General features: G+C 45.0%; 1 protein-coding gene and 1 long non-coding RNA gene across 3 annotated transcripts in view; one reads left to right on the forward strand and one right to left on the reverse strand.

Annotated features, from left to right (window-relative positions):
• The window catches only part of GDPD1 (glycerophosphodiester phosphodiesterase domain containing 1), a 30997-nt gene that overhangs the window by 4477 nt on the left and 638 nt on the right, over window positions 1-25882 (reverse strand). Inside the window, exons 2-8 of one of the 2 annotated variants that reach the window (XM_028708367.2) lie at window positions 14300-14342; window positions 6463-6598; window positions 5171-5216; window positions 4775-4893; window positions 4408-4497; window positions 3532-3665; window positions 2002-2061 (exon numbers count right to left, since the gene is read on the reverse strand). In XM_028708367.2, coding sequence (XP_028564200.2) covers window positions 2002-2061; window positions 3532-3665; window positions 4408-4497; window positions 4775-4893; window positions 5171-5216; window positions 6463-6598; window positions 14300-14342 — 628 coding nt within the window. The remainder of the gene's footprint in view (window positions 1-2001; window positions 2062-3531; window positions 3666-4407; window positions 4498-4774; window positions 4894-5170; window positions 5217-6462; window positions 6599-14299; window positions 14343-25882) is intronic. The other variant, XM_077919528.1, reaches the window with a different exon arrangement.
• LOC144325658 (uncharacterized) lies at window positions 16971-23477 on the forward strand. The gene is made up of 3 exons (XR_013390865.1): window positions 16971-17079; window positions 19066-19232; window positions 23444-23477. It is a non-coding gene; the product is annotated as an uncharacterized LOC144325658 (long non-coding RNA).

Genomic DNA, 25882 nt, shown 5'->3' on the forward strand with positions numbered 1-25882 from the left:
GAGTACAGAAATCGTGCTCCGGCGGCAAGGCAGCAGCAGCAGGAAGCCCCATTAGCTAAAGTGGTGCTTCAGGTTAAGAACAGTTTCAGGTTAGGAACGGACCTCCGGAACGAATTAAGTACTTAACCCGAGGTACCAGTGTGTGTGTGTGTAGCTATACCTCCCTTTCCACTAAACTAGCACTCCAGGCACCCGACAAATTAATGCAAAACAAGCTGCACTTGGACCGACAGTTTATTGTGTTAGTTTTACTGGTTATTACGCTAGCACTTCTGTCATGTCTTCTAACGTTCCTTTCACACCGAGGCTCCTGTTGAGTTATGGAACTGTGGCTCTTTGATTGACAAAATTGCCACGTTCTGCTAAATTTTAAACGGCGGGAGAGAACTGCATGCTGGAATTGCATGCAGCCGGAATACTGCCCCAAATGTCAGCATGTAAAATTACAACATGAATTCTCAAGTTTATGAGGTTGCAAACAGATCTGCCCCCCCCCCCCCCGAAAATTAATACAGAAATGAGTGCCAAGCCTCTGCTAGATTCCACTAGATTTCCTAAACGGCTTTTCCAATGTGTGAAAGATCACATAGAAGGTAGAAATTGACCAGTAAGGAAACACTGGGAAGACGGAATAAAGTGTTGTCTGAACGCAGCCATAATCTGATGATTTTAAAAGTATGGGTAAACAGGATGGGCTTTATTATCTACCAGGCCTTGGGTGCGTTTAAGCCCAGCTTTGTCTACTCTGACTGGGAGAGGTTCACAAAGCAAAGCAACATCTTTCTCACACCTGCTTCCTGATCCTTCTAAGGGGGTGGAACTGAGATTCTCTGCCTGGAAAACATGTCCTCTGCCACTGAGTTTTGGCTCCTCCCCAAAGCAGCACTTTGTACATTATCAGCAGGATATGCCCCTGTGGCATGTCTGGCTATGCCTGCTAACCGGGAGGTGGCAAGGCTAGAGCAACGAACAGGCAACCTCCTTGGGAAAGGAGGGGTCAGGTAATTCTATAGCACCTCTGCACTGGTACCAGAGGAAGCCAAGATGCAGCAAAAAAAAAGATTAACCCACCAGTGGAGGCTAGTTGGAGGGAGGCACTGAAACATTCAGAGGTGAGTGTTCTGGGCTCACGGGAGACTTGAATATGCCTAATGCCTAATATGAGCTCCAGCGCCGAGGGCCTTCTGGCGGTTCCCTCACTGTGAGAAGCAAAGCTACAGGGAACCAGGCAGAGGGCCTTCTCGGTAGTGGCACCCGCCCTGTGGAACGCCCTCCTATTAGATGTCAAAGCGATAAATAACTACCTGACATTTAGAAGACATCTGAAGGCAGCCCTGTTCAGGGAAGTTTTTAATGTGTGACATTTTAATGTACAGTGGTACCTCAGGTTAAGTACTTAATTCATTCCGGAGGTCTGTACTTAACCTGAAACTGTTCTTAACCTGGAGCACCACTTTAGCTAATGGGGCCTCCCGCTGCTATCGTGCCGCCAGAGCCCAATTTCTGTTCTCATCCTGAAGCAAAGTTCTTAACCTGAAGCACTATTTCTGGGTTAGCGGAGTCTGTAACCTGAAGTGTATGTAACCTGAGGTACTACTGAATTTTTAATCTTTGTTGGAAGCCGCCCAGAGTGGCTGGGGAAACCCAGCCAGACGGGCGGGGTACAAATAATAAATATTATATTATATTATATTATATTATATTATATTATATTATATTATATTATATTATATTATATTATATTATATTATATTATATTTATTATATTATGCAAAGAGCCTGACCATTTGGGATATAGAGCTGTGGATCAGGGAAGCACTGGGAAGCCCAAACAGCAAGAGTAGTTGGATCACGGGAAGAGTTGGAGATAACATTTGAAAACAGGCCCTAAGAGGTGTTACTCCTTTTGAAGCACTGCATTCGGGGAGAGGGGTGAGGCTTCTGCTCTAGAGGAGAATGACGGCACTATGACAAAGGGCTGAGGAGGAAAGCTAGCCTTACGCGTCAGTAAGCCATATTGTAAACCGCTGGCTCCTTGAGATCTTCTCTGATTCTTTCAACCTAAGAAGAGAAGAACTCGTGTTTACAGGACTGCCATTTTAATACATGCTGTTAGCAACTGGGAAAACAGAAAAGGGATCACAATGATCTTTGCGACAGCAGCAGTTCAGGAGGGCTCCTGTTGTTCCGCGCTGAGTGTAGCATAGATATCAAGCTTGTTGGGCTTTAATGCCAAGCGGCTGGAAGATGCACTCAGAGCCTGAGCAAGGCCACAAGGCCCTGTTGCAACACAGTTTCAACATGAAAAATGTAGGGAATTGGAATGCAAGCACCACCCGTTCAAAAACATACAGAGAAGCCCGGATCCCTTTTACTATCATCCCTGCTGGTGCAAGGAGCCCACCCACAGCCCTATACGGGTTTCTAGCCCTTCTCTCTCAGAAGTCAAGGGTGGATGAATGAGATTTCCCCCCAAAAGCTGCGGGCAAACCTTTGTGTTAGCTTCTTGCCCCTTCTGTGCTTAGCAAGAAATTATCTCATGCAGAGTAATAACAGCAGTTCATTACTTTATGTAACTTGTAAGCAAAAAGACAGGCCTTTAAACAGTTTACAAGTATAAAAACAAAATTACCATATTTTTCGCTCTATAGGACGCACCCGACCATAGGACGCACCTTGTTTTAGAGGGGGAGAACAAGAAAAAAAAATCTCCCCCTCTCTGGTCAGCACCCCTTCAGCAAAGCGGCAGGAGAAATGGAGCCCCTTCCATTTCTCCTCCCGCTTTGCTGAAGGGGCGCTGCGCAGCTCTCCCTCTCTGCTGAAGCCAGGAGAGTCTTGCTCTCCCAGCTTTAGCAAAAGGAACCCAAAGCCTTCGGAGCGCAGCGCGAGTTCCCGCTGCGCTCCAAAGTCTTCAGGTGGCTATCCCTGAAGCCTGGAGAGCGAGAGGGGTTGGTGTGCACCGACCCCTCTCGCTCTCCAGGCTTCAGCGAAAGCAACGCTTAGCCTCCGGAGCGCAGAGGGAGCACTCCCTCTGCACTCTGGAGGCTTCGCATTGCTATCGCTGAAGGCAAGGAGCCTGCATTCGCTTCACAGGACGCACACACATTTCCCCTTCATTTTTGGAGGGGAAAAAGTGTGTCCTACAGAGCGAAAAATATGGTACTCAAGCATTAAGAACTGAATGGTGTAATTCTGTAAAAGCAACAGAAATAAATGTGCCTGATTTATGCACAGATCATAAGAATTCAGCATTTCTTTTTCTTATTAAAGAAAAAAGCAACCAAAGACTTCTGAGTGACACCACAGAACAAGGGTAGGAATTTCATAAAATTCCTCTTACTTGCCTTTTCTCTAAACTAAAAAGTCCCAAACTCCACAACCTTTTCTTCAGAGTAGGCAATACTAGCCTAGAGAAGACAAATCATTTGACTTGTTTTAAGGCAGCTTCCTTCTGTTTCTGCGAGAGCTTTGAGGAACCAGGTGAGCTTCGCTCCGCTGTGCTGCTAGCACCACTGAAAACAAGCAACTTACTTGAGAATGATGGAAGGCATAGGAATCTCCAAGAACTCCTCCAGGATGGGAAAGAAAGGCAGGAGGCCAGTATAGAACAGGCCGAGGAGGAGCAGGACACGTCGCAAGCAGAAGAGGATAGGGATGTGGGCGTTCTGGAGAAATAGAAAGTGAGAGATAAAATAAGGCACAAACACAGCCGCTTTAATGCACAACTAAGGCCAGTACAAGGACGTGGGTGGTGCTGTGGGTTAAACCACAGAGCCTAGGACTTGCCGATCAGAAGGTTGGCGGTTCGAATCCCCATGACGGGGTGAGCTCACGTTGCTCGGTCCCTGCTCCTGCCAACCTAGCAGTTCGAAAGCACGTCAAAGTGCAAGTAGATAAATAGGTACCACTCCGGCGGGAAGGTAAACGGCGTTTCCGTGCGCTGCTCTGGTTCGCCAGAAGTCGCTTAGTCATGCTGACCACATGACCCGGAAGCTGTACCCGGAAGCTCCCTCGGCCAATAAAGCGAGATGAGCGCTGCAACCCCAGAGTCAGTCACGACTGGACCTTATGGTCAGGGGTCCCTTTACCTTTAAGGCCAGTACGTTTGGCGCATTTACAACCCAACCTTTACCACATGGCCCCAAGGTGGGGGACATGTATAGTATTAAAAGTTGCTAGAGCGTCTGAGCAGGAGTCCTAGTTTTAAATCCCCTTTCAGCCACGGATTTCAGTGGGCGATCTTGGGGCACTCACAATCTCTCTCAGCCCACCCTACCTCACAGGGTTGTTGTGAGGATGAAATGCAAGGTGGGGGGAGAGGAATAACTCTGTACGTGGCCTTGAGGAAGGACAGGAGAAAAGCGTTGACAGGAGAAAGTTTATCAGGATGAAATGCTGGCCGCTTACCTCTTTGTGACACTTTTCAACTATCTCATGACTGACGTTGCCCCAAACCGTCAGATGTTCTCGCTTGTAAAGGCTCACCAACTCTGAGACCTGAGATCAATATGAACACAGAGGGGCTGCTGTTTTTTTGTTTGTGGCAATTACACAATGGGGCAGGGTTTCTTTAATGTTATTTCTCAGTCCTCAAGTCATTGGATTATTTCTCTAGATGAGGGTTTCCCAAACTTTGGTCTCCAGCTGTTACTGGACTACAACTCCCATCATCCCTAGCTAGCAGGACCAGTGGTCAGTCAATGTTCTCCCAGTTTGATGAAATACACAAATGGGCTTTTGAGAGGAACCAGACTGGGGTGGGGTGGAGTCTCACCTTTTTAATCAGTACGTCATTGTTCACCTTGATATCTATGTTGACAGGAGTGTGGGGGAAGTCCTCAAATACCTCTTTCAGGAGGGGGATGCGCTTGTCTTCACCTTCGCAATGGCACTCTGATGGACACAAGCAGAATTTGGTTGCTGCTGGGGAAACTCGCAAGCTGCCATCATTTGCAATGGGGAGAGCTAGAGTTGTTTCACATGTTACATGGCAACAAAGCTGATTTGGTGCTGGGTTAACATATGAAGCGGCTGTCACACCACCGGGTCCACCCAGCCTACACTGGCTGGCAGCAACTTCCAATGACAGAAAGTTCAGGTACAGAAACCCAACAATGCCGTGAGCAAAAAAAATAACATTTCAAAAGTGGTAAGGTCTTCCAAATATTACCTTTCTGGAATGTTACATCCAATCTGCAGAGGTACGGTGGGAGTTCCTTTAAATAAATAATAAAAAAAAGACATGGATGCGTTAACTCCACACAGATGCCGATTTACACAAACTGATTGCGCATCATCATCATCATCATCCAGAGACAGCCTTGTTTCAACCTCTCAGACCTTACACATCAGGTGCTCTGGAAAGAAACATCTAGGGAAGAGTTATCTGGGATTTATTTTTAAGTCACAGGAACAAGAGTAATCTTCGCAGAGAAAGAACGTTGGGTCTTACTGTGAAGGAAGTAAACAAGGGGGGAAATGCTATTAAACATACACAAACAAATTTGCAGAGGAAGATTGGGCTAGAAATTGACTTTTAAATAGAAGAACTAATCAGTTCAATACAGTGCTTTTTTCCTAGAGGGAGAGCATGGGGCCTTGCTCAGCTGAGTGCGCCTCAGCCAATCAGCTTAAGAGGAAGCACAACAGAAAGATCCTGAAACAAGGAGACCACTGCAGAGCATCCAGGGAGACAAGAAATACCAGTGTTACTGTTATGGAGATCCAGAAAAACATACAATCCATTTTCACCACTGAAGGAATCCCAAGGTAGGGAACCTTTCGTAGCCTCCAAGGACCACATGCCAACTGGTGGTGCAGCCAGAGGCAAAAGTGAGGCAGAGCAGCTAACGCAGATCTTACTTTTGTACAGTAGGCTAGTTTTCTACACACATTTTCACACACCCCTCTCTACTCTCCATCCAGAAAAGCAAGAGGCATGATCAACATTGCAGCCAGGCAAAAATATCTGAGGTGCAGAGCAAGGCCAGGGAAGGGGTATGCAGAGTTCAGAAGGCTAGACCGAGGGAGCTAGAGGGTCACATTTGGGCCAGAGGTTCCCCACCACTGTGTTGCATTTTATAATAGCAGAGCCTGATGTGAGTTTTTCAAATGGGCGTTTCCATTACCAGCCTTCTTAGCTACTTCAGCAAGCTGCAAGCCTCAGCAGGGGAGATCTGCAGGACTCTGGATGTGACCTTCTGCACTATTTTTCTATATTTAGAATACTTAAGCACATTATTAACTGTTTTCTAAGTCTTACAGACAGCCTTCTAGACCTTTTGTACTATGAGTCCCATGATTTGTATGCAAACAGCATCGAGTTTTGCCATCAATTCAGCAGCATATAAATCATGTAAACAACCCCGGACTGCAGGGAATTGGAGTCTGATGTCCTATGGAGTGCACCCGGTTGGGAAATTAAGCGTTGGAGGAAAGAAGAGGGTGCTTATTTCAACTTACCGAGTATTCGAGGTCTGATATATTGACATCAACCCCGGTCGACCGTTTCAGATTCTCGTCATGAGACACGACGACTTGCTCATCCTTCGTCAAGTGGCAGTCAAGTTCCAGCATATCGGTCCCAACGTCGACTGCACTGAAGGCAGAAAGCAAACTTGAGCTTCTTTATTTTTTTTGGGGGGGGTGGCAGCATGGAGAGAAGTACAGTGGTACCTCGCAAGACGAATGCCTCGCAAGACGGAAAACTCGCAAGACGAAAGGGTTTTTGGTTTTTTGAGCTGCTTCGCAAGACGATTTTCCCTATGGGCTTGCTTCGCAAGACGGAAACGCCTTGCAAGTTTGTTTCCTTTTTCTTAAAACCGTTAATACAGTTGCGACTTGACTTCGAGGAGCAACTCATAGCACGCGGTGTGGTAGCCTTTTGTGAGGTTTTTGAAGACTTTGGTGATTTTTGAAGCTTTTCCAAAACTTTTCCGAAACCGTGCTTCGCAAGACGAAAAAATCGCAAGACGAAAAAACTCGCAGAATGAATTAATTTTGTCTTGCGAGGCACCACTGTATCCCAAACCATAAGAAAATATGCAGCTTAGGTTTCAGCCCCACTATAGGTCCATGTCGCCTGCAGTTCTGAGGCAGAACAGAGCTCCAGCCAGCCTGGAGCAGGAACCCTGAGGTCCCGTTCAGGCCTGACAGGCAAGGGAGGCATTTCAGGAGAGGAGAGAGAAAGAGAATATAAATATCTCCTTTCTCTCCATGCCCCCTTCTCTATGCTATATAGCTCTACAAGTCTTGCAGAGTACAATGCGAGCATTTTATTGTTATATACTGCACAAGTGCTACCAGAGAGTGGAAATAAATAATAATAATAATAATAATAATAATAATAATAATAATAATAATTTTATTTAAACCCTGCCCTTCCCGGTTCAGAAAACAGGGCTCAGGGCGGCTAGCAACAAATTTAAAACAATTGATTAATTGATGCAACAAAAAACAGCATAAAATACAGTATAAAACGTGAATAACAATAAATTCAGAATTCAAAAATCAATTTAGAGGGAAAATCCATCCAATTGAGACCTTTCCTTTCTCCTTATAAACCACAGTGCAGGGAGCTTTTCAGCCTCAAAATGTACAACCGCCGCAACTCTTAGGCCACCTGCACAAATTGAATGATTAGATTGACACAGATGGGTGATTATTTGTACCCCACCCATCTAAATGGGTTACCCTAGCCACTCTGGGGGGCTTGCAACATATATAAAACCATAATAAAACATTAACTATTAAAAAAAACTTCCCTAAAGAGGGAAACTGCCTCAGTTCTCTAGACATCTGCATAACCCAGGGGTTGTCAGCGAGACACCCATGGGTGCAGTGATGCCTGCAAAGCCTCTAAGCCTCCCCCCCAGCTGCCCCCCCCCCCGTCAGGATGTGGTGAGGGCCGCTACCTTTTCCTCCCTCAAAAAGTACATGGAGCTGAAAGAGGAGGCTGAAAGAGCTACACTCTTTCCCACTTCCTCTCTCACCTCTATGTTCTTTTCCAGGGTCTGTTTAATTTCACCGGATCTCACTTTTACCCAGATCCCTAGAGAAAGCAAAGGTGTGCACGGGCACATGCTTCCCTCATAGCAGGGGGCTGTCCCAGGGCTAGAGAAATAGCCAGAGGGGGTGATGCCTACAGCACTTGCTTAAAATTTCCAGATATGGCTGAAAATGTCATGGAGCCCTGGCTTAGCACATCATGGGACATTTTTATTCAGGCTGTGGTACATCTTTCTGCCACCAGGGGCCACAGTAACCTAACTTTTTATCCATTATTCTCCAACAGTCCTGTGCATTAGAATTAATTCAGCTGAGAGTATTTCTCTCTCTGTCCGTGGCCTGTGAATGATGCAGGATCTGCAATGCAGCGGGCTGCTGTTGTTTGAAACCAAAGATGCTCCTACAGCCTCTCCTGAAGCCCTGCTGAGTCTGCCACTTTAAAAAAACAAAACGGTTTCGGTGGGTGGATTTTAACATGACACACACTTTGATATTTCTGACAATTCTGAAAGGTAGAGAAAAGCAGAATGCAAATGCTTTTTTTAAGCCTCCAGGAATGAATGAATGAATGAATGAATATATATATATATATATATATATATATATATATATATATATAGTCACTGTGCCCCACTTCTTGACATTACAGTGGTACCTCAGGTTAAGAACTTAATTCTTTCTGGAGATCCGTTCTTAACCTGAAACTGTTCTTAACCTGAAACCTGAGGTACCACTTTAGCTAATGGGGCCTCCTGCTGCCATTGCGCCGCCGGAGTGTGATTTCTGTTCTCATCCTGAAGCAAAGTTCTTAACCCGAGGTACTATTTCTGGGTTAGTGGAGTCTGTAGCATGCAGCGTCTGTAACCTGAAGCGTCTGTAACCCGAGGTACCACTGTAGATTGCATGCTAGTGAAGGGGTGGGGGGAACCTTTTTTCACACCAGCCTCAGAATTAGTAGGAAAATGTGATGCACCAATAGCTACTGACCATTTACATAATGGTTCTTCAAGGACTTGAAACAAGGGTTCTGAATAGTTTATTTTCCACCTATAAATAAGGCATACAAGATGCACCGCTTGGCATCAGTGATCAGGAGTGCTAAAGGAGGCTAAATCCCTCCTTGCTGGGTGACCCTAAGGCAGTCACAGTATCTTCCCGTTCAACCTAGCCTACCCCACAGGGCTGCTGTGAGAATGAATGGGGATAAACCCCAAGCAGGCCACTCTGAGCTGCTTAGAAGGCAGGATAAAAGTGCAAGAAGTAAGCTAAAAGGGTCAATGCGCTGGCTAGCTTGTTGAAATCGGACCCTTACATGCTTGGTGTGATAGAGCTGCTTTTAAAAATGCTGACAAACCTTTCTTTTTTAAAAAAAAATGCTGCTAAACCACTCTGGTAACCAGTGTGGTGTAGTGGCTGATAAGCATCAACACTACAATGTTCTACGCACGTCAGACAAAATATGCAAACAGGGAAAACTTTGCACCCTGGAGTCTCGCCTTCAGTTGAGACACTGTGTTTGTGCAAAACATCCGACTGACCAAAGTCTTCACTTTGTTTCCCACAGGTCCCAATAAAGGCACTAATGAGCTCTTGCCTCAGCACCGTAAAGGAAACACTGAAGCCACCCAGCCCAAGAAGACGATAGCTCCCTTGACTATCTTGGTTGAGTGCTTAATTAAACGAAGTTGTTGTGTAATGTTAAACTCTTGCATTCGTGGCCCAAACACAACACAATAAACCTATGGAAGACTCTAAACGCTTATCTCGGCTGGTGGCTTTGCAGGGAGCATGTTCTGATTTGAACGAGGGCTTAAGAGCCACCCAAATTGGTTCTGTGCTGTGGAATCCCTAGAGGTAGAAAGTGATAAAGAATACTCTTCCCAGTTTCATCTATGAGGTTCAGGGACACAGATCCAGTGACAGCAACCTCCTTCTCCAAGGAAGAACAGACCCCAAAGGAAAGGAAGCACAGTTGCTATTGAATGTGAGAAAAGTGCACATGATAAAACCACAAAGAGCCTTGTGGCACCTTAAAGGCTAAGAAATTTATTATGGCATAAATTTTTGCGGGCCCACAATCCATTGATTGTAATCCTGAGTTGGCAAACCAGTGTGGTGCAGTGGCTTGAGTGCTGGACTAGGACCTGGGAGACCAGGGTTGAAAATCCCCAATCTGCCACCGAACTCAGTGGGTGACCTTGGGCCAGTCACTGCCTCTTGGCCTAACCTACCTCACAGGGTTGTTGTGGGGATTAAATGAGGAGGAGAAGAAGGTACGCCACCTTGAGCTTTTCGGGGGAAAGGTGGCCTGCAATTGCAATTAATACTACTAATACTAAGAAACGCATATGGCCGGAAGAGGGGATTGTAGGGTTCAGAGGGAACTGAAACGCCAAAAAGAATAGCCAACAAGTTTACCAAAAGCAAGAGAGTTGGCAAGCAATTAGCAAGGCACACCCTGACACTTCATTCTTTATTTAAATAAAGCCAGTCTTCACAATCTTTATGAAATCTGAAGAACCTCCTTCTAAGGTCTGCTTTAGCAGAGCTAAAGAAGAGAAGAGGGGAAACTTTGTTGTGTTAAAACCATCACGTTTAGCTGCCATGGAGATTAGAATGGCCTGTGGCCCTTTTCAACAGCCTTGTTCACGCTAGGAAAATTCTAACAATGCCTAGCACTTTGGAAGAAAGTGTACAGTACTAGCTGTGATAATACTACTAAGTACAAAGAAAGACTTAAAAAACCTGAATCAATTCCTGGGTTATAATCACAACTCCCTCACAAAGGATCGGGCATGTGTGGTTCCTTCTGGTTCCCCACTGAGAAATCTGTAGTAATTTGCCATTTTGCAAAGAGTAATTGGATGCGGGGGAGGGGGGAGGCAACTCCAACTCGTTATTGATTCTGAAATTAATGCTGAAATCCACAGCCCACACATTTCAAGGTAGTCTTGAAGTAATACCTAGCAGCTTTAATGAATTTACTGGAGAGTGTGTAGGTTGTAAAACAGCCCCGGGACTTCTAGCAGTTAAGAGCCACGCATCTGAGCCATCAGGGATGACCAACAGGAATGTCAAGGATCCAGATGGCTCATAAGATATCCTGGACCTAAGTTATTATGGGCCTTATAAACTAATACAGTCAAACCTTGGTTTTCGCATGTCTCGGCTGCCGAACATTTCTCATTTTTCCCTGCTGAACTTGCTGACAGCCTTTTGATCCTCGGTTTTTGAACATTTTGGAAGTCGAACGGACTTCTGGAATGGATTATGTTCGAAAACCAGTGTTCCACTATACAAGGACACTGAATCTGACCTGGCAACATATGGGTAGTTTTTAAGCACTGGAGGTTATTTCATTTATCACATTTCCATCCTGCGTTTCCTCAAATGGTAAGGTAAAGGACCCTGGACGGTTAAGTCCAGGCAAAGGCAACTATGGGGTGCAGTGCTCATCTTGCTTTTCAGACCGAGGGAGATGCCGTTTGTCCACAGACAGCTTTCCAGGTCATGTGGCCAGCATGACTAAACTACTACTGGCATACGGAGGACCGTGACGAGTTTCAGAGGTCATATAAATGCAATTTACCTTCCCGCCGCACTAGTACCTATTTATCTACTTGCACTGGTATGCTTTCGAACTGCTAGGTTGGCAGAAGCTGGGACAGAGCAATGGGAGCTCACCCTGTAGTGCGCATATGAACTGCTGACATTCTGATCGGCAAGCCCAAGAGGGGTTTAGACCACAGCGCCATCCACATCCCAATGAGTTCCAGGTGGCATATATACTCACCCTCTCCTCATATTCTCCTTACAACAACCCTGTGAGGTAGGCTAGGCTGAGCTTGACTGACTGTCCCAAGGTCACCCACTGAGTGGGGACTTGAACCCTGGTCATCCAAGTCTTAGTGCAGCACTCTAACCACTGCACCACACTGGACTGCCAACTCAGCGATTGCTGTTGTTGGCATCCATCTGTCTTGGGATACAATGGAAGAGTGCGCCTTTGGGGGTGAAGTCAAATTGCTGGAGAGTTACAGCGCCTGCTGTGGCTGTAGAGACTGATATGGGAGAGATATGTTTAACTGCAGGTTTAACTGCACCCGATTTTGCTGCTACAGGTGCACCATGGCAATTCAGGCTTACACTTAATTCATCTGCTGAAGGGGACTATGGCCCACTACAGCTTATGCCACAATATATTTGCTAGCCTTCAAGCTGCCGCAAGATCCACTGCAGTTCCAAATGCTTGATTTCAGTACACCTCTTTCACATGTGATAACTGAATGTGTTTGCTTTTCGTGGCGTCTGTTCTTCTTGCCAAAAGGAGGTTATAGTCCCTGGAGACGTGCACCTGAGTCCCTGATCTGCATAGATGAATATTTTTTAATCACTTCGTACCTCTAGGGATTCCGCATCACAGAGCCGATTCTGATGAGTCTTCAGCCCTTGCTCAAATCAGGACACACACCACACTGATCTGCTGGCAGCAGTCTGTCCCCATCATCTGATTAGTATGTGCTATAGAACATATGCAATCTGTGTGCCCTGTGTGTTTTGCCTCTAAAAGCATTGGGATATTAGGCAACCATTAGCCCAGTACTAGGGAGAGGGCTACGCAGGTCTGACTCTGCCACAATCAAGCCTGCATGGATCACTTTCCCCTGTCCCAGACTGCAGCCACTTGTGGCACCTCTGTTGAAAGGCTGGGTGTCCTCTTACTAAAAGGTTCATTAATCCAGGGATATTGTCTATGAAATACAAGCTTTGACATTCATATATTTAATTGCAGGTGCAGATATACACCCACCCACCCTGGATTTATTTTGTTTCAGAAGCCAAAGCTCTCAGTGGCAAATAGGAAATACATTGACCTTTATTTCTCTGTGACCCTTGCAGCAGACTGCAAGGAACATCTGATAACTTTAGCCCACTGAACAGGTGCCTCTTCTCACTGCCCTCTGCTGTAGCTTTTTTCCAATGTGTATCCATGTGGCAAGGAGGCCCACATAGGAAAGCTTTTAAAGAACACGGCAAACCTCTGCACGGCATTCCCAGCCTCAAGGCCAGGAAGTAACACAAACACATTAAACTATCTAACTTTCACAACAGTGACCTTCTGTGTTCAGGGATTCAGCTCTGTTGAAAAGCCGGCACTGGAAGGCAGTTTTATGTTTTGGTTTGAAGGAAACAGAAACTTTTCTCCTGGGCTCTACTCTCAAATTTGTTATTCTTAAGCAAGCAATCTTGGGCAAGCCACAACTTGCACACCAGTATTCCCTCCATCACGTATTACTTTCCAAAATATTAAAGAGAAAATCCATTGGCTGGAGTTCAATTCATGTGTTCCGTCGATGCAAAGGTTCATGTTTTTGCAACTGGTCTTCCTCTTTCCCTGCATGCCCTCTAAATCTGTTCTAGGGGTTCCTAGATTTACAGCTATTACTCTTTATTTGGGGGGGGGGGAGGGCCATCCCACCACAGATGGAACCTGGCCAGGAAAGCAAGAAAATCCTCTCTCTCATCTGTTTTGCTTGTGGAAGGAAGGAGACACCTTGACGACAACAGAGCCCACAAGACATCAGTCTGCTACTACAAAAGTGAAAAGATGCCTTGGAAGGTAGGTGGGGAGTTGAAGGGAGAAGTCTCTCCTCCAGCTTAAACCTGCCTCCCTGACCTGGAAAAGCCAACCCCACGTGCTGGACGGCTTCCTTTTTCAAGAGAAGTTAATAGAAGGGAGGACGACATTATGTCCTCTGCAAACAGCAGCTCTTGTTTACACATGAAAGGAAACGCTAAAGTATTTCAGACACACAGATCCTTCAACGGAAACCGAATGCATGCAGGGAATGTGGAATGCCACCTGCAGGAAATGAGGAATGCCACCCACATCTCTGTAGCTCAGGGAAAGGTCAAATGAATAAGCCTATTGCCTAACCTGAACATTTTTATTGAGATAATTTATAAGCAAGACAAAAGCCTCAGGGGGTCTCTGCTGATTAGCTCTCAAACACTGGAACAGATTGGACTGAAGCTAATTCAAGTGCTATTGTCCAAGAACAACTGGCTGTGTAAGCAGGTCATAGAATCATAGAACTGTAGAGTTGGAAGAGACCCCGGGGGTCATCTAGTCCAACCCTGTGCAATGCAGGAGCCCTGCCCACAGCCATCCCTGGGTGGACTCAAACCACCAATGTTCCGGTTAACAGCCAGGCCCACTGTGCCACTAGAGATGCACATGTGCCAACTGTCTGTGTAAGCAAATACTGATGATAAAAATCGTGATACTCACTGGTGAAAGGCTGCCATGGTATTTTCCAGATTCTCTCCAGCTCCTGTAGGGGGAAAAACAGCATTTTAAAGGAAACAGCAACCACTTGGCTTATAATCATGGCTGCATGTTTTAAGAGCTGCAAGGGAGCTAGGCGAATTTTGTGAATTCAAAAACTACTAAACAGGAACTCTTTGCACCTGTTTTGAAGATGCTCCTGTTTTAGTGGCTGGATTGTTTCATTGTGCATTTTGAGGTTTGTACTGAATGGATGTTTATATTTTAACGCTAGTGGAACAGTTCTTCATATGTTGCAAACCACAGGAAGCCTATTTTGGCATCAAGTGGCATATAAAATAATAAAATAATATTTTAAAGGCATTTCATGAATTTTATGGTTTGCTTGGCTCACCAAAAGGGAGAATAGTGCCTAGTTTCACCTCACAGGAATATATATATATATATAATGAAACAGGGATGCATAACACATACTTAAAACCAGTGACAGAAATGGCACAACTTTGAGAAAGCTGCTTCCATCTGCCATTGCTAAATGGATTTAATGCTATCAAAACTGGCCAGACATCTAAGTAGCACTTGCAACAAACTCAATCGCCTATACTACTGTGCTCCAACAAAAAGTTCTTTGTCTTTCCTTCTTTATCCTTAAGGACCCAGTTTCACTGCACAGTAAGTGCCAAGTTGAGAGGCATGGGTCTGACACAGATTCTTGCCAAGGACTGCGGCAAGTGAGTGAATGTGGGTGCAAAGCTGTGTGGGGTCGATGCCAGTTTAAAGCCACTTAATATGCACTCCATGCAGCAACTCAGAACTCTTACCTCCGACATCTTGAACGTACAATGTTTGTTACTACAACATACAGCTGTGCACCAGCTGTTTTCAATAAGATATCCTAGACAAAATGTATTGTGTGCGAAACTGTCTGCAAACAGACACTGCAGTGGGTTAAGGAACAGGCTTTAGCAAACATTTGCCACCCCATCCTTCCTCTTCCTCTCTCAAAAAGTCTAATCTACTGAGATGCCTTCTGACGTATGTGTCAAGCATAACCACTCTTCAGAGGCACTTGAAAAGTGAAAAAAGTACAATTTAACCATGGTCCCCTAACATTTAGAACCGTAAGGAGATTCAAAGCTTATTTACCCTCACCCACTCACTAACGCATGTGCTCACTGCCCTTCCTCCTTAAGGATACAGTTCATAGGGCACGCTCAGCTTAAACATACCAAACGCCTGTTAAATCAGGAAGCAAATGCATCCGCTCCACCTCCTCAACAGAGAAAGAGAAAATATAAGCTACAAACTCTGGTGTTACCAGGCAAGTTCTGCAAGGAAACCCCATCGTAACAATCCCTGTTCTCATTCTTTAAACACTGGCGGCTGGTACCCATTGGGAACGGCAGGGTGGAAGGTAGGGAGCCCCATATTAAGTGGCCAATTCTGGGTTTGCCACCTTCCTTCTTCCTGCTGATTCTATAAAGGCAGAACAGGGTGAGGAAGAGGAAGTCTGGGCTCATTAACAGGAAAGGAATAAGCCAGGTACCTCTCCGTCACGCCTTGGTACAGATCCACACCTGCTGAATGACAGCCTGCCACATAGATGTGAAAATCTTTAGGGAACAGGACAAAAAGATGACAACCACACCTGACATGATGCACTGCTTGTAATTCTGAAACCTTTCTATTATTAGAATGAAAGTTGTACAGACTAAGACTTCAGACCGTCCAAGGTGGGATGGTTGGTGCGCAGGGTGGAAAGACATAAGGAAGGCGTACGCAACATGATGCCCTTCCAAATGTTGTGGACAACAACTCCCATAATCCCCAACCATTGGCCATGCCGCCTGGGGCTGATGGGAGTTCAAATCCAAAGCGTGTGGAGGGCACCATGCTGACTGTCCTTGGTATATGGCATGGGGACAATTTTGTTGGACAGGGGAAGTATGTATCACAGATAGGTGCATAAAAGGAAGATTATACTGCAAAATTATTTGAATGTGCATATACCTGTTTGGTATATGTAGCTAATTAAATTTTATAAGCTGCCTTTGGAGGGTTTTGCCCTGAAAGACTGGATATAAATATCTTAAATAAAAATTAATGGATTTGATGAAATGCACTCTAATCCACCTGGGGGGGGGGGGGGAATCTGTGTCTTCAATGCACCATCAAGGTTTCTGCTGCAACGTAATAGCATGGCCACCTGCCCACTTAGCTGTTCATCTAATTACTATATTGACACATCTTGTTAAGTGGCTCAAGCACACATAAATATCACCACACTCAAACTTCTACGGAACAGTCATGTTTCCCCCTTACTAATTACCATTTCTACCTTTGCTGTGCTCACACAGTGCAATGGAGGAATTAGCAAAATTACAAGGGAAAAATAAGCAGAGGACTCTAAATATTTGATTGCGTAGTTATGATTTCATCTGTATGATTTGAGTGCCAGAATTAAGCGACCATTGAATCTGAGATCTGATCCACATTAAAGCCCTTGGCTGGATGTGGAGTGAGGCGAACTTCTCTCTAATTAAAATATGGAAATCATTACTAGAAGAGGTAATGATTGCTTCTGCCTTAGATGGCTTGTTAAAAGTGTTAGTCAAACTTGGATATTAGTACATCATAAAGCCTCCATATTCAGAGACATGATTCCTCCAATTTTCAGATGCTGAGGGCAAGTAACTAAGTGATCCTAGTCAACCACTTTTGGAAACAGAAAGTTGGACTACAAAACAGCTGGACAAAACATGTACCCAATGTACTTTTGCAAGGTAAGAGAAACACAACTTAGCACAGCACTTCATCTATGAGATCAGTCTCCCACAACCTTTTGTGTTCCATATGTTGTTGAACTACACCTCCCACCATGCAGGGCTCCTCTTGGGTCTGGTTTGGAAGTTCCAGCTGGTGAAGAATTTGGGATACCAGGCTGCTATTGGGCTGAAAACAGGTGACACCATTGTTAAAGCATCTGCCCTGGCTGTCTGTCTGCTACCAAGCCAGGCTCAAGGTCTTTGTATTAAAGTCCTGAACAACTTAGCTTCAGGGTACCTCAGGGGTTGGCTGAACCCCTAATATCCCAGCTTGATCACTGAGATCATCAACTGAGTTGGAAAGGCCCAATTAACAGCTACAAGTACAGTGGTACCTCGGGTTACAAACACTTCGGGTTACAGACTTCGCTAACCCGGAAGTAGTACTTGGGGTTAAGAACTTTACCTCAGGATGAGAACAGAAACTGTGCAGCGGCAGCGGGAAGCCCCTTTAGCTAAAGTGGTCCCTCAGGTTAAGAACGGTTTCAGGTTAAGAATGGACCTCCAGAACAAATTAAGTTTGTAACCAAAAGGTATCACTGTACCAGAGTCCTTAGTATCATCGGTCCGGTGTTGTGGAATACTTTGCCTACAGAGATTCAACAGGCGTTGTGTCTGCTTTTCAACACCTGCTGGAAACTTTTCTAATGCATGCAGCAGGCTCCACAGGCAATTAAGAGAACTGTACATCTTTCCATATTAGTTGCTTGGTTTTTGATTTTAACATTTCCTATGTTTTTTTACTGTGTGGTTTTATGCATAACTGTAGCAAACGACTCTTGATTTTATTTTATCAATAGTGGTATATCATTATTTTCAGAAAGAAAGAAAATCTCCCCTGACCATTGGCCATGCAAAGTGAGGCTGATATGAAGGGACAGAGGTTGGGGAAGGATGCAATAAAGGAACCATTATAACCACATTGTGCAAGGCTGATTATACATACTAGTACATATTCAGAGAAGATTGCAATTCTCTACATGCCCACCCTAGTTCTACCTGCAGGGCTCAGTAGTAAGCGATAAGAAAAATCACTTTCTCCCAGAAACCCAGAGAATCCTGTGCCAGTCGGGGTGTGTGTGTGTGTGTGTGTGTGTGTGTGTTTGTGTGAAACTGGGCTAGGTGGAAAAGAAGCACAAGGCAGATTCTTTTACAGCTCAGGCTTTCTTAGGTTCTTAGCAGTGTCTCTTAAGTCACTTTGTCACATTAGCCCTTTGTAAGAAATAAAAAGCACATGTTTGGGGAACAAACATGAACAAAGTTGGCTTTTTATTTCCACATGTCAGAGAACTGAGTTGCATCAGCCAGCTGAGGACGGAACCTGGAATCCCACATTACAGAGTGAGTTTAAGTCAGAGGACCAGCCCAGCTTGCAGAAGATTCAGGTGCATTAGTGCCTGATCTTCTTACCTCTATGTAATTTAACTCTGATGAAATGTGACCTAGATAAGTGCCAGACACTCTCAAGGCAAGCCTATATCGCTTTGTTCTCCTGGGACAGAAGGTCTTTAGAATCGGTTCCCTGGAAGGGGAAATGTAAAAGAATGACTATACCACAATATGTGCCGCACGGGGGCAAATCCTACGCAAGTCAATGAAAGTGTGCAATGAGTGGTTTTAGATCTGATCTAATTTCAACTTGGCATCTTAAACCAACTCTTAACAACCCAATGTGGAAGAGAGCCATCACTACTTATCTATGACCTGTATCTTGAGCAAATGGAGCAGCCTTTTGACCCCTCAACATGAACAGGGGCCAAAGAGCTTACTGGATCCACCACTTGAAAACACAGATACATGTAGATGCCCAGTAGGGCTAATATACCATAGTTGGTTGCCAGTTCAAGGCCCAACCCAGGCCCAATCGAAGGTGCTCACATTAGTGTTTAAAGCTTTAAATGACTCAGGCCCCAAATATTTGAAAGACTGCCTCTTTCCCTACAGACCCTCTTGGATGTTAACATCAGCAGATCTTGGACGTTCAATCACCCTCAGAAGTTTGGAATAGTAGTGGCCCAGAAGACCCAGAGAGGTGCGCCTGACACCTTCATTATACAGTTTCTGCTGTATTCTGAAAACACACTTCTCTACATTGGCCTTTGACATCTAAGGTATATATTTTTGGTACCCACCCTACGCCTGTTAAGTGCAATTTGTTTTAGGGTTATATATTACACTGGTGCCTCGCAAGACGAAATTAATCTGTTCCGCGAGTCTCTTCGTCTTGCGGTTTTTTCGTCTTGCGAAGCACGGCTATTAGCAGCTTAGCGGCTCTTAGCGGCTATTAGCGGCTTTAAGAAAAAGGAAACAAACTCGTAAGAACTCGCAAGACTTTTTGTCTTGCGAAGCAAGCCCATAGGGAAATTCGTCTTGCGGAACGACTCAAAAAACGTAAAACCCTTTCGTCTAGCGAGTTTTTCGTCTTGCGAGGCATTCATCTCCCGGGGCACCACTGTACTGACTTTTTGATCACTTGTAACCTGCCGTGGGACCTGATAGTAAAAAGGCAGGTAAAACATCAAATAAATATAACAGCAGTAACAATAATAAAACCATTCCTGATTAAACAAGCGCACTTTTCAACAGGCCAAACAAAGGCCTCATATTTGCATGTTTGGCAGCTCTGCATCGTTCATTCAAATCTACTCAATAGAAAGCATATTGTGTAGCACAAGTAAAAAAGAAAGCTCATCCACTCAGGGATGGGAGATTCAGGGCTCTGGCATAAGAGTATCTGAGAGCTCAGTTACTCATCTTCCAGAACAAGCAGTTTCTTAATGCAGGACTGTCTACTAATAATAGATGAGGAAGTTCTATGAAGGCTTGTAAACTGAGACAACTTGAAGCGTTCATGTTGATGCTCAGGATGAGGCAGAGTTTGATTTCTGCATTAGATGGGAGGCAGCAAACAAGGTGGCTTTTATATGGCAGGTAACCGTACAGCCAGCAGCTAGAAAGATTAAAAAGCCTTAAAACAAGGGACATCACATTCATCAGGACAGAAGGCATTGACCCAACACAAATAAGAAAGCCTTCCTTTTCTCCCTGCCCCCGTGAAGAACCAGTATCCCTGCTCAGAGAGCATTAAAAATCTAAATAATGGAAGACAAAAAACGAAAGGAGAGATTACAGCTTGATGGAGGAGTAGAGGTGAGGAAAGGGTCAATTCTTCTGTGATTACAACCAGCAAAAGAACACAAGGATGCAACAGAGAAAGATTTGACAGAGGTGGGAGAGAGTCTTAACCTGGTGAGTTCTAGTTATATTCCAGAGGACAGGATCACACTTCAAAACGACCTTGACAGATTAGAGAACTGGGCCAAAACAAACAAGATGAATTTTAACAGGGAGAAATGTAAAGTATTGCACTTGGGCAAAAAAAATGAGAGGCACAAATACAAGATGGGTGACACCTGGCTTGAGAGCAGTACATGTGAAAAGGATCTAGGAGTCTTGGTTGACCACAAACTTGACATGAGCCAACAGTGTGACGCGGCAGCTAAAAAAGCCAATGCAATTCTGGGCTGCATCAATAGGAATATAGCATCTAGATCAAGGGAAGTAATAGTGCCACTGTATTCTGCTCTGGTCAGACCTCACATGGAGTACTGTGTCCAGTTCTGGGCACCACAGTTCAAGAAGGACACTGACAAACTGGAACGTGTCCAGAGGAGGGCAACCAAAATGGTCAAAGGTCTGGAAACGATGCCTTATGAGGAACGGCTAAGGGAGCTGGGCATGTTTAGTCTGGAGAAGAGGAGGTTAAGGGGTGATATGATAGCCATGTTCAAATATATAAAAGGATGTCACATAGAGGAGGGAGAAAGGTTGTTTTCTGCTGCTCCAGAGAAGCGGACACGGAGCAATGGATCCAAACTACAAGAAAGAAGATTCCACCTAAACATTAGGAAGAACTTCCTGACAGTAAGAGCTGTTCGACAGTGGAATTTGCTGCCAAGGAGTGTGGTGGAGTCTCCTTCTTTGGAGGTCTTTAAGCAGAGGCTTGACAGGTCTAGGGGATGCATAGGTAAAAGGTAAAGGGACCCCTGACCATTAGGTCCAGTCGTGGCCGACTCTGGGGTTGCGGCGCTCATCTCGCTTTATTGTCCGAGGGAGCCGGCGTACAGCTTCCGGGTCATGTGGCCAGCATGACTGAGCTGCTTCTGGTGAGCCAGAGCAGCACACGGAAATGCCATTTACCTTCCCGCCAGAGCGGTACCTATTTATCTACTTGCACTTTGACGTGTTTTTGAACTGCTAGGTTGGCAGGAGCGGGGACGGAGCAACGGAAGCTCACCCCGTTGCAGGGATTCGACCCGCTGACCTTCTGATCGGCAAGTCCTAGGCTCTGTGGTTTAACCCACAGCACCACCCACGTCCCTTAGGGGATGCATGGAAGGCAGCAAATGGAAGTAGTATAAGCAGGTGAATGGAGCGAGGAAAAGATGACAAGGATCTTGTCATCCAGATGCCTAAAATTATTTTGATGGAGCTGAAAAATCCTGATCATCCTTGCAAGTAGCTGTACTTAAACATCTGTACTTAAAGCTAATTCCTGAAGAAAACAGCCTTGGTCTGGTCAGCCTCTTCAGGGACAATACAAGAACCAGTCCAAACAAGGCAAGTATCCCACTTCAACTGAAGGTCACAACTTTGTTTGGTCACACATCTTACTTTTGTACAATAGCAGTGGAAGGCATTAGCTTTGCAGGATAATCTTCATGGAATGCGCTGATGAAGGTTTACTCTTGGGAAGCTTCATCACGTAGAAAGCAGCCTCAGTTCAGAGTGCAAGGCAGGTATTAACAGCTCAGGACTGGACTGCAGGTTCTGTGATTGCTTACATGCCCTCATCCATTCATTTAAAAGCTTCTGGATTAGAAGCACAGAATTGTAGCATTGGAAGGAACTCTGAGGGTCATCTAATCCAACTCCCTGCAATGCAGGTATCTCCACTAGATCACACGTGAATTCAACCTCTGCTTTAAAACCTTCAAGGAAGGAGAGTCCACCCCCTCTTGTGGGAGTCTGTTCCACTGTCAAACAGCTCTTACTGTCAATAAATGTTTCCTGATCTTTAGTCAGAATCTCCTTTCTTGTAACTTGAATCCATTGGTTTGGGTCCTACCCTCCAGAGCAGAGGAAAATAAGTTTGATCCACCTTCCATGTGATAGCCCCTGACGATATTTGAAGATGGCTATCATATCTCCTGGGACGCGGGTGGCGCTGTGGGTTAAAGCCTCAGCGCCTAGGACTTGCCGATCGAAAGGTTGGCGGTTCGAATCCCCGCGGCGGGGTGTGCTCCCGCTGCTCGGTCCCAGTGCCTGCCAACCTAGCAGTTCGAAAGCACCCCCGGGTGCAAGTAGATAAATAGGGACCGCTTACCAGCGGGAAGGTAAACGGCGTTCCGTGTGCTGCGCTGGCTCGCCAGATGCAGCTTGTCACGCTGGCCACGTGACCCGGAAGTGTCTCCGGACAGCGCTGGCCCCCGGCCTATAGAGTGAGATGGGCGCACAACCCTAGAGTCTGGCAAGACTGGCCCGTACGGGCAGGGGTACCTTTACCTTTTACCTATCATATCTCCTCTCAGTGTCCTCTTTACCAAACATACCCAGTTCCACCAACCATTCCTCATAAGTCTTCGTTTCCAGAGCCATTATTATCTTGGACACCCTCCCCTGCAGACATTCCAGCTTGTAGATGTCCTTATTAAACTGTAGTGCCTAGAACTCGACAGACTCCAAGGCAGAATGGACCAAGGCAGAACAGAACAGGACTAGTATGAGGGGGACACCATACTTCTGCTGATGCAGCCTAAAATAGCATTAGCTTTTTTTTTGCTGCTGCATCACTCTGCTGACTTGTGTTCAAGCTTGTGGTCTACTAAGACCCCTAGATCCTGTCCATAGGTGTCTCCCATCTTATATTTGCACAGCTTCTTATTCCTTCCTAAGTGTAGAACCTTATATTTGTTCCTGCTGAAATTCATTTTGTTAGTTTTGGTATGCCACACACTTTGAGAACCGATGAACTTTTTGTTGTTCTCCCACACCCCTTTTAAAGATGGAAGCAACATTTGTCGCCTCCAGTCTGCAGGGACCTCACCTGCTCTCCAAGAGTTCACATAGTTTATAAACAGGTGCTCTGAGATGATATCTGCAAGCTCCTTTAGTACCATTGGGTGCAGCTCATCAGGTCCTGGAGATTTGAGATCATTTAAAGCAGCTAGGTGTTCCCTTACCAGCTCTTTTCCTATCTTGGGCTTCATCTCCCTCCTTGCATGATTTATTGTGTTATTTATTGTGTTGCATGATTTACCAGGTTAGGTGCCACTTTCCTTTTGGATGAAGACAGAGGCAAAGTAGGTGTTGTGCAGTTCCGCCTTCTCTCTGTCACCCAATAGCAGAGGCTAAAGAGATTAGAAAGTGAGTCAAGTGAAATCCCTTGAGGAAAGATGACAGTTTAATTGCCATTGGCTGCTAAAATGACCTAGCTGAGCAATTGTACTAAGATAAAGTGTAGGGTTGTGAAATATACGATTAAAGGATTCAGAAACCCCTCTTGCAAAAAGGGAGCATGATGAGCAACCCCTCTGAGGAGGAAATTTGGGGCCCATGTATTTTACCTCCTACCTCTACTGTGAGAACAGGATGCTGAGCTGGATGGGCTCACTTTGGCCCGATCCAAGAGGCTCTTCTTATGTTCTTCTTATTTATCATAATGCTAATGAACACATAGGTGCTGGTACCTCTTACCTTTTTATTACTTCCTTTTCAGAACATGTAGTTGACATTCAACTCTAAGGAAGCTGGTATCAAATGGTGAGAGGTAACAGATTTGGGACGGGGAGAATAGACCTTCCTATCATAAAGGAGTAGGGAATAACTACTGCAAGGTGCATGCTCACAAAGTTACGAAGCGCCCAACACAATTTAAGCACAGGTTGCTCAATAAAGGTCTGGCATGAATATGGTATGTATTGTTGTGTTTTTATACTGTAAACCTGTAAACCCTGTGATCCTCTGATGAAGGGCAGTATAGAAACATTGTTAATAATAATAATAATAATAATAATAATAATAATGCCTCCCAAAAAGACAGACACAGGATTATAATGCATTGATTTTTTTAAAGCCCTATCTCCATATGAACTTGCGACAGACCCAATTAAAAGACTGCTTTTAAAACAAAACAAGATTTAAAAACATGCTGTCCATTAGCTGCCCTGAAACCCACCCACTCTCAGCTTAACCCTGACCCTGCTGCCCTCTCAGGGCTGCAGCTTGTCTAAACAAGACAGATTTTGCAACATCTCTAAAAAAGAGAATATTCTGAAATTGTCTATTTAAAGTTTGACAGATGGCTGACAAGATAACAGGGCATAGGGAGGGGGGTGTACAAAAAAGGAATTCAGAAGGATGCAAAAAGGTGGAAGGAGTTGAAGTTTAGGAAGCAGACAAGTTACAGAAGGGGGAGGGAGAGGTTGGAAAAGCTAAATGATACTTCCGAAAGACACTTCTGAAATCCGAAGCAGAGAAGTGTCTGACAAAAGGGAGGGCTTGGGGAGGACGAAAGGGGAGGAAGAATGAAAGGGATACTGGAGCGGAGGACTGCATAAAGGAGTGTGTGGGGGAACTTTAGAAAACAAAGCTGGCCAGATTTGGGGGATGTTGGAAAAGGCAGATCCTCTCTATAAAGAGGATAGGGGGAGAGAGAGGAAAGGAAACTTGCCATTGTGTGGAGGGGGTGAGAAGCAGCCCTGAGAGAGACGATGATGAAAAATAACAGTGTAACATACAAAAACAGAATATAATCTCCATTTCAACATTCAGACATTATCATCACAGTAAAATTTGCTTGCTGATGTCTGAAGAAGTGTTTTATTTGGGGGGGGGGGCACGAAAGAAAGGTAGCAATCTCCACCCCTTTTCTTAGGGGCGGGGGAGCAAGGAGGGGGCACAGATTTCAAGGTCAGCTTTTTTGAGAGAGGAAGAGAGTGAGCGAGCAAGGCCAGCATCACCGCCAATGTTCTCCCTTTCTTCTCTTTAAATTGTCGCTGAAGTCCCTAGGACAATCAATTGCTTCACCTGGAGATTTTCAGGGGCTGGGGTGGGGGTGTGACCTTGTACACATACACATTTTTCATCACCCCAAGGGGGGAGGGCAAGTGGGTCTTCTCTCTCCTCTACCATAACCCCCCATTCAGTTCCTGCCCAAGAAGACTGTATTATTTTTCTATGACAATCTGTTGCCCCTATAGTTCTTTGTAGCCCCCCTTCAACCCCTCCTCAGAAGATTTATATCCATTTGTTGCCCCCCCAATATTTTCTCCCAACTCGTCGCCCCCAAAATGCTCTACATTCCCAGTAATAGTTTTCTCCCCAGTTATTGCCTCCCCGCAAAATATCTGTCCCCCACCCAAAAATCTGCACTGCCCCAAGAACATTCATTACCACTGTTATATTGTTGAATGTATACAGCTTCCCTCCCATTAATAAATAGCCATTTGGACACTTATAAATAATATTAAAAAATAATGTACTTAATCATTACAAGTAGATAAGACAAATCCCCCTCCCCCACAAAATTACCATTATTCTATTATTAAATTCATACAGCTTCCCTCTCATATTCCCTGGGTGACTAACAAATAACATTAAAAACAGTGCATTCAATAATTACAAATAAATAATATGCTAGGGACGCCCCCTTTATATGATTTTGCATTTTTTGTATATTGTTTTTCTCTGTTTATTTTCT

The sequence above is a fragment of the Podarcis muralis genome, chromosome 15 (assembly GCF_964188315.1).
Source record: "Podarcis muralis chromosome 15, rPodMur119.hap1.1, whole genome shotgun sequence".
NCBI classification, from domain to species: domain Eukaryota; kingdom Metazoa; phylum Chordata; class Lepidosauria; order Squamata; family Lacertidae; genus Podarcis; species Podarcis muralis.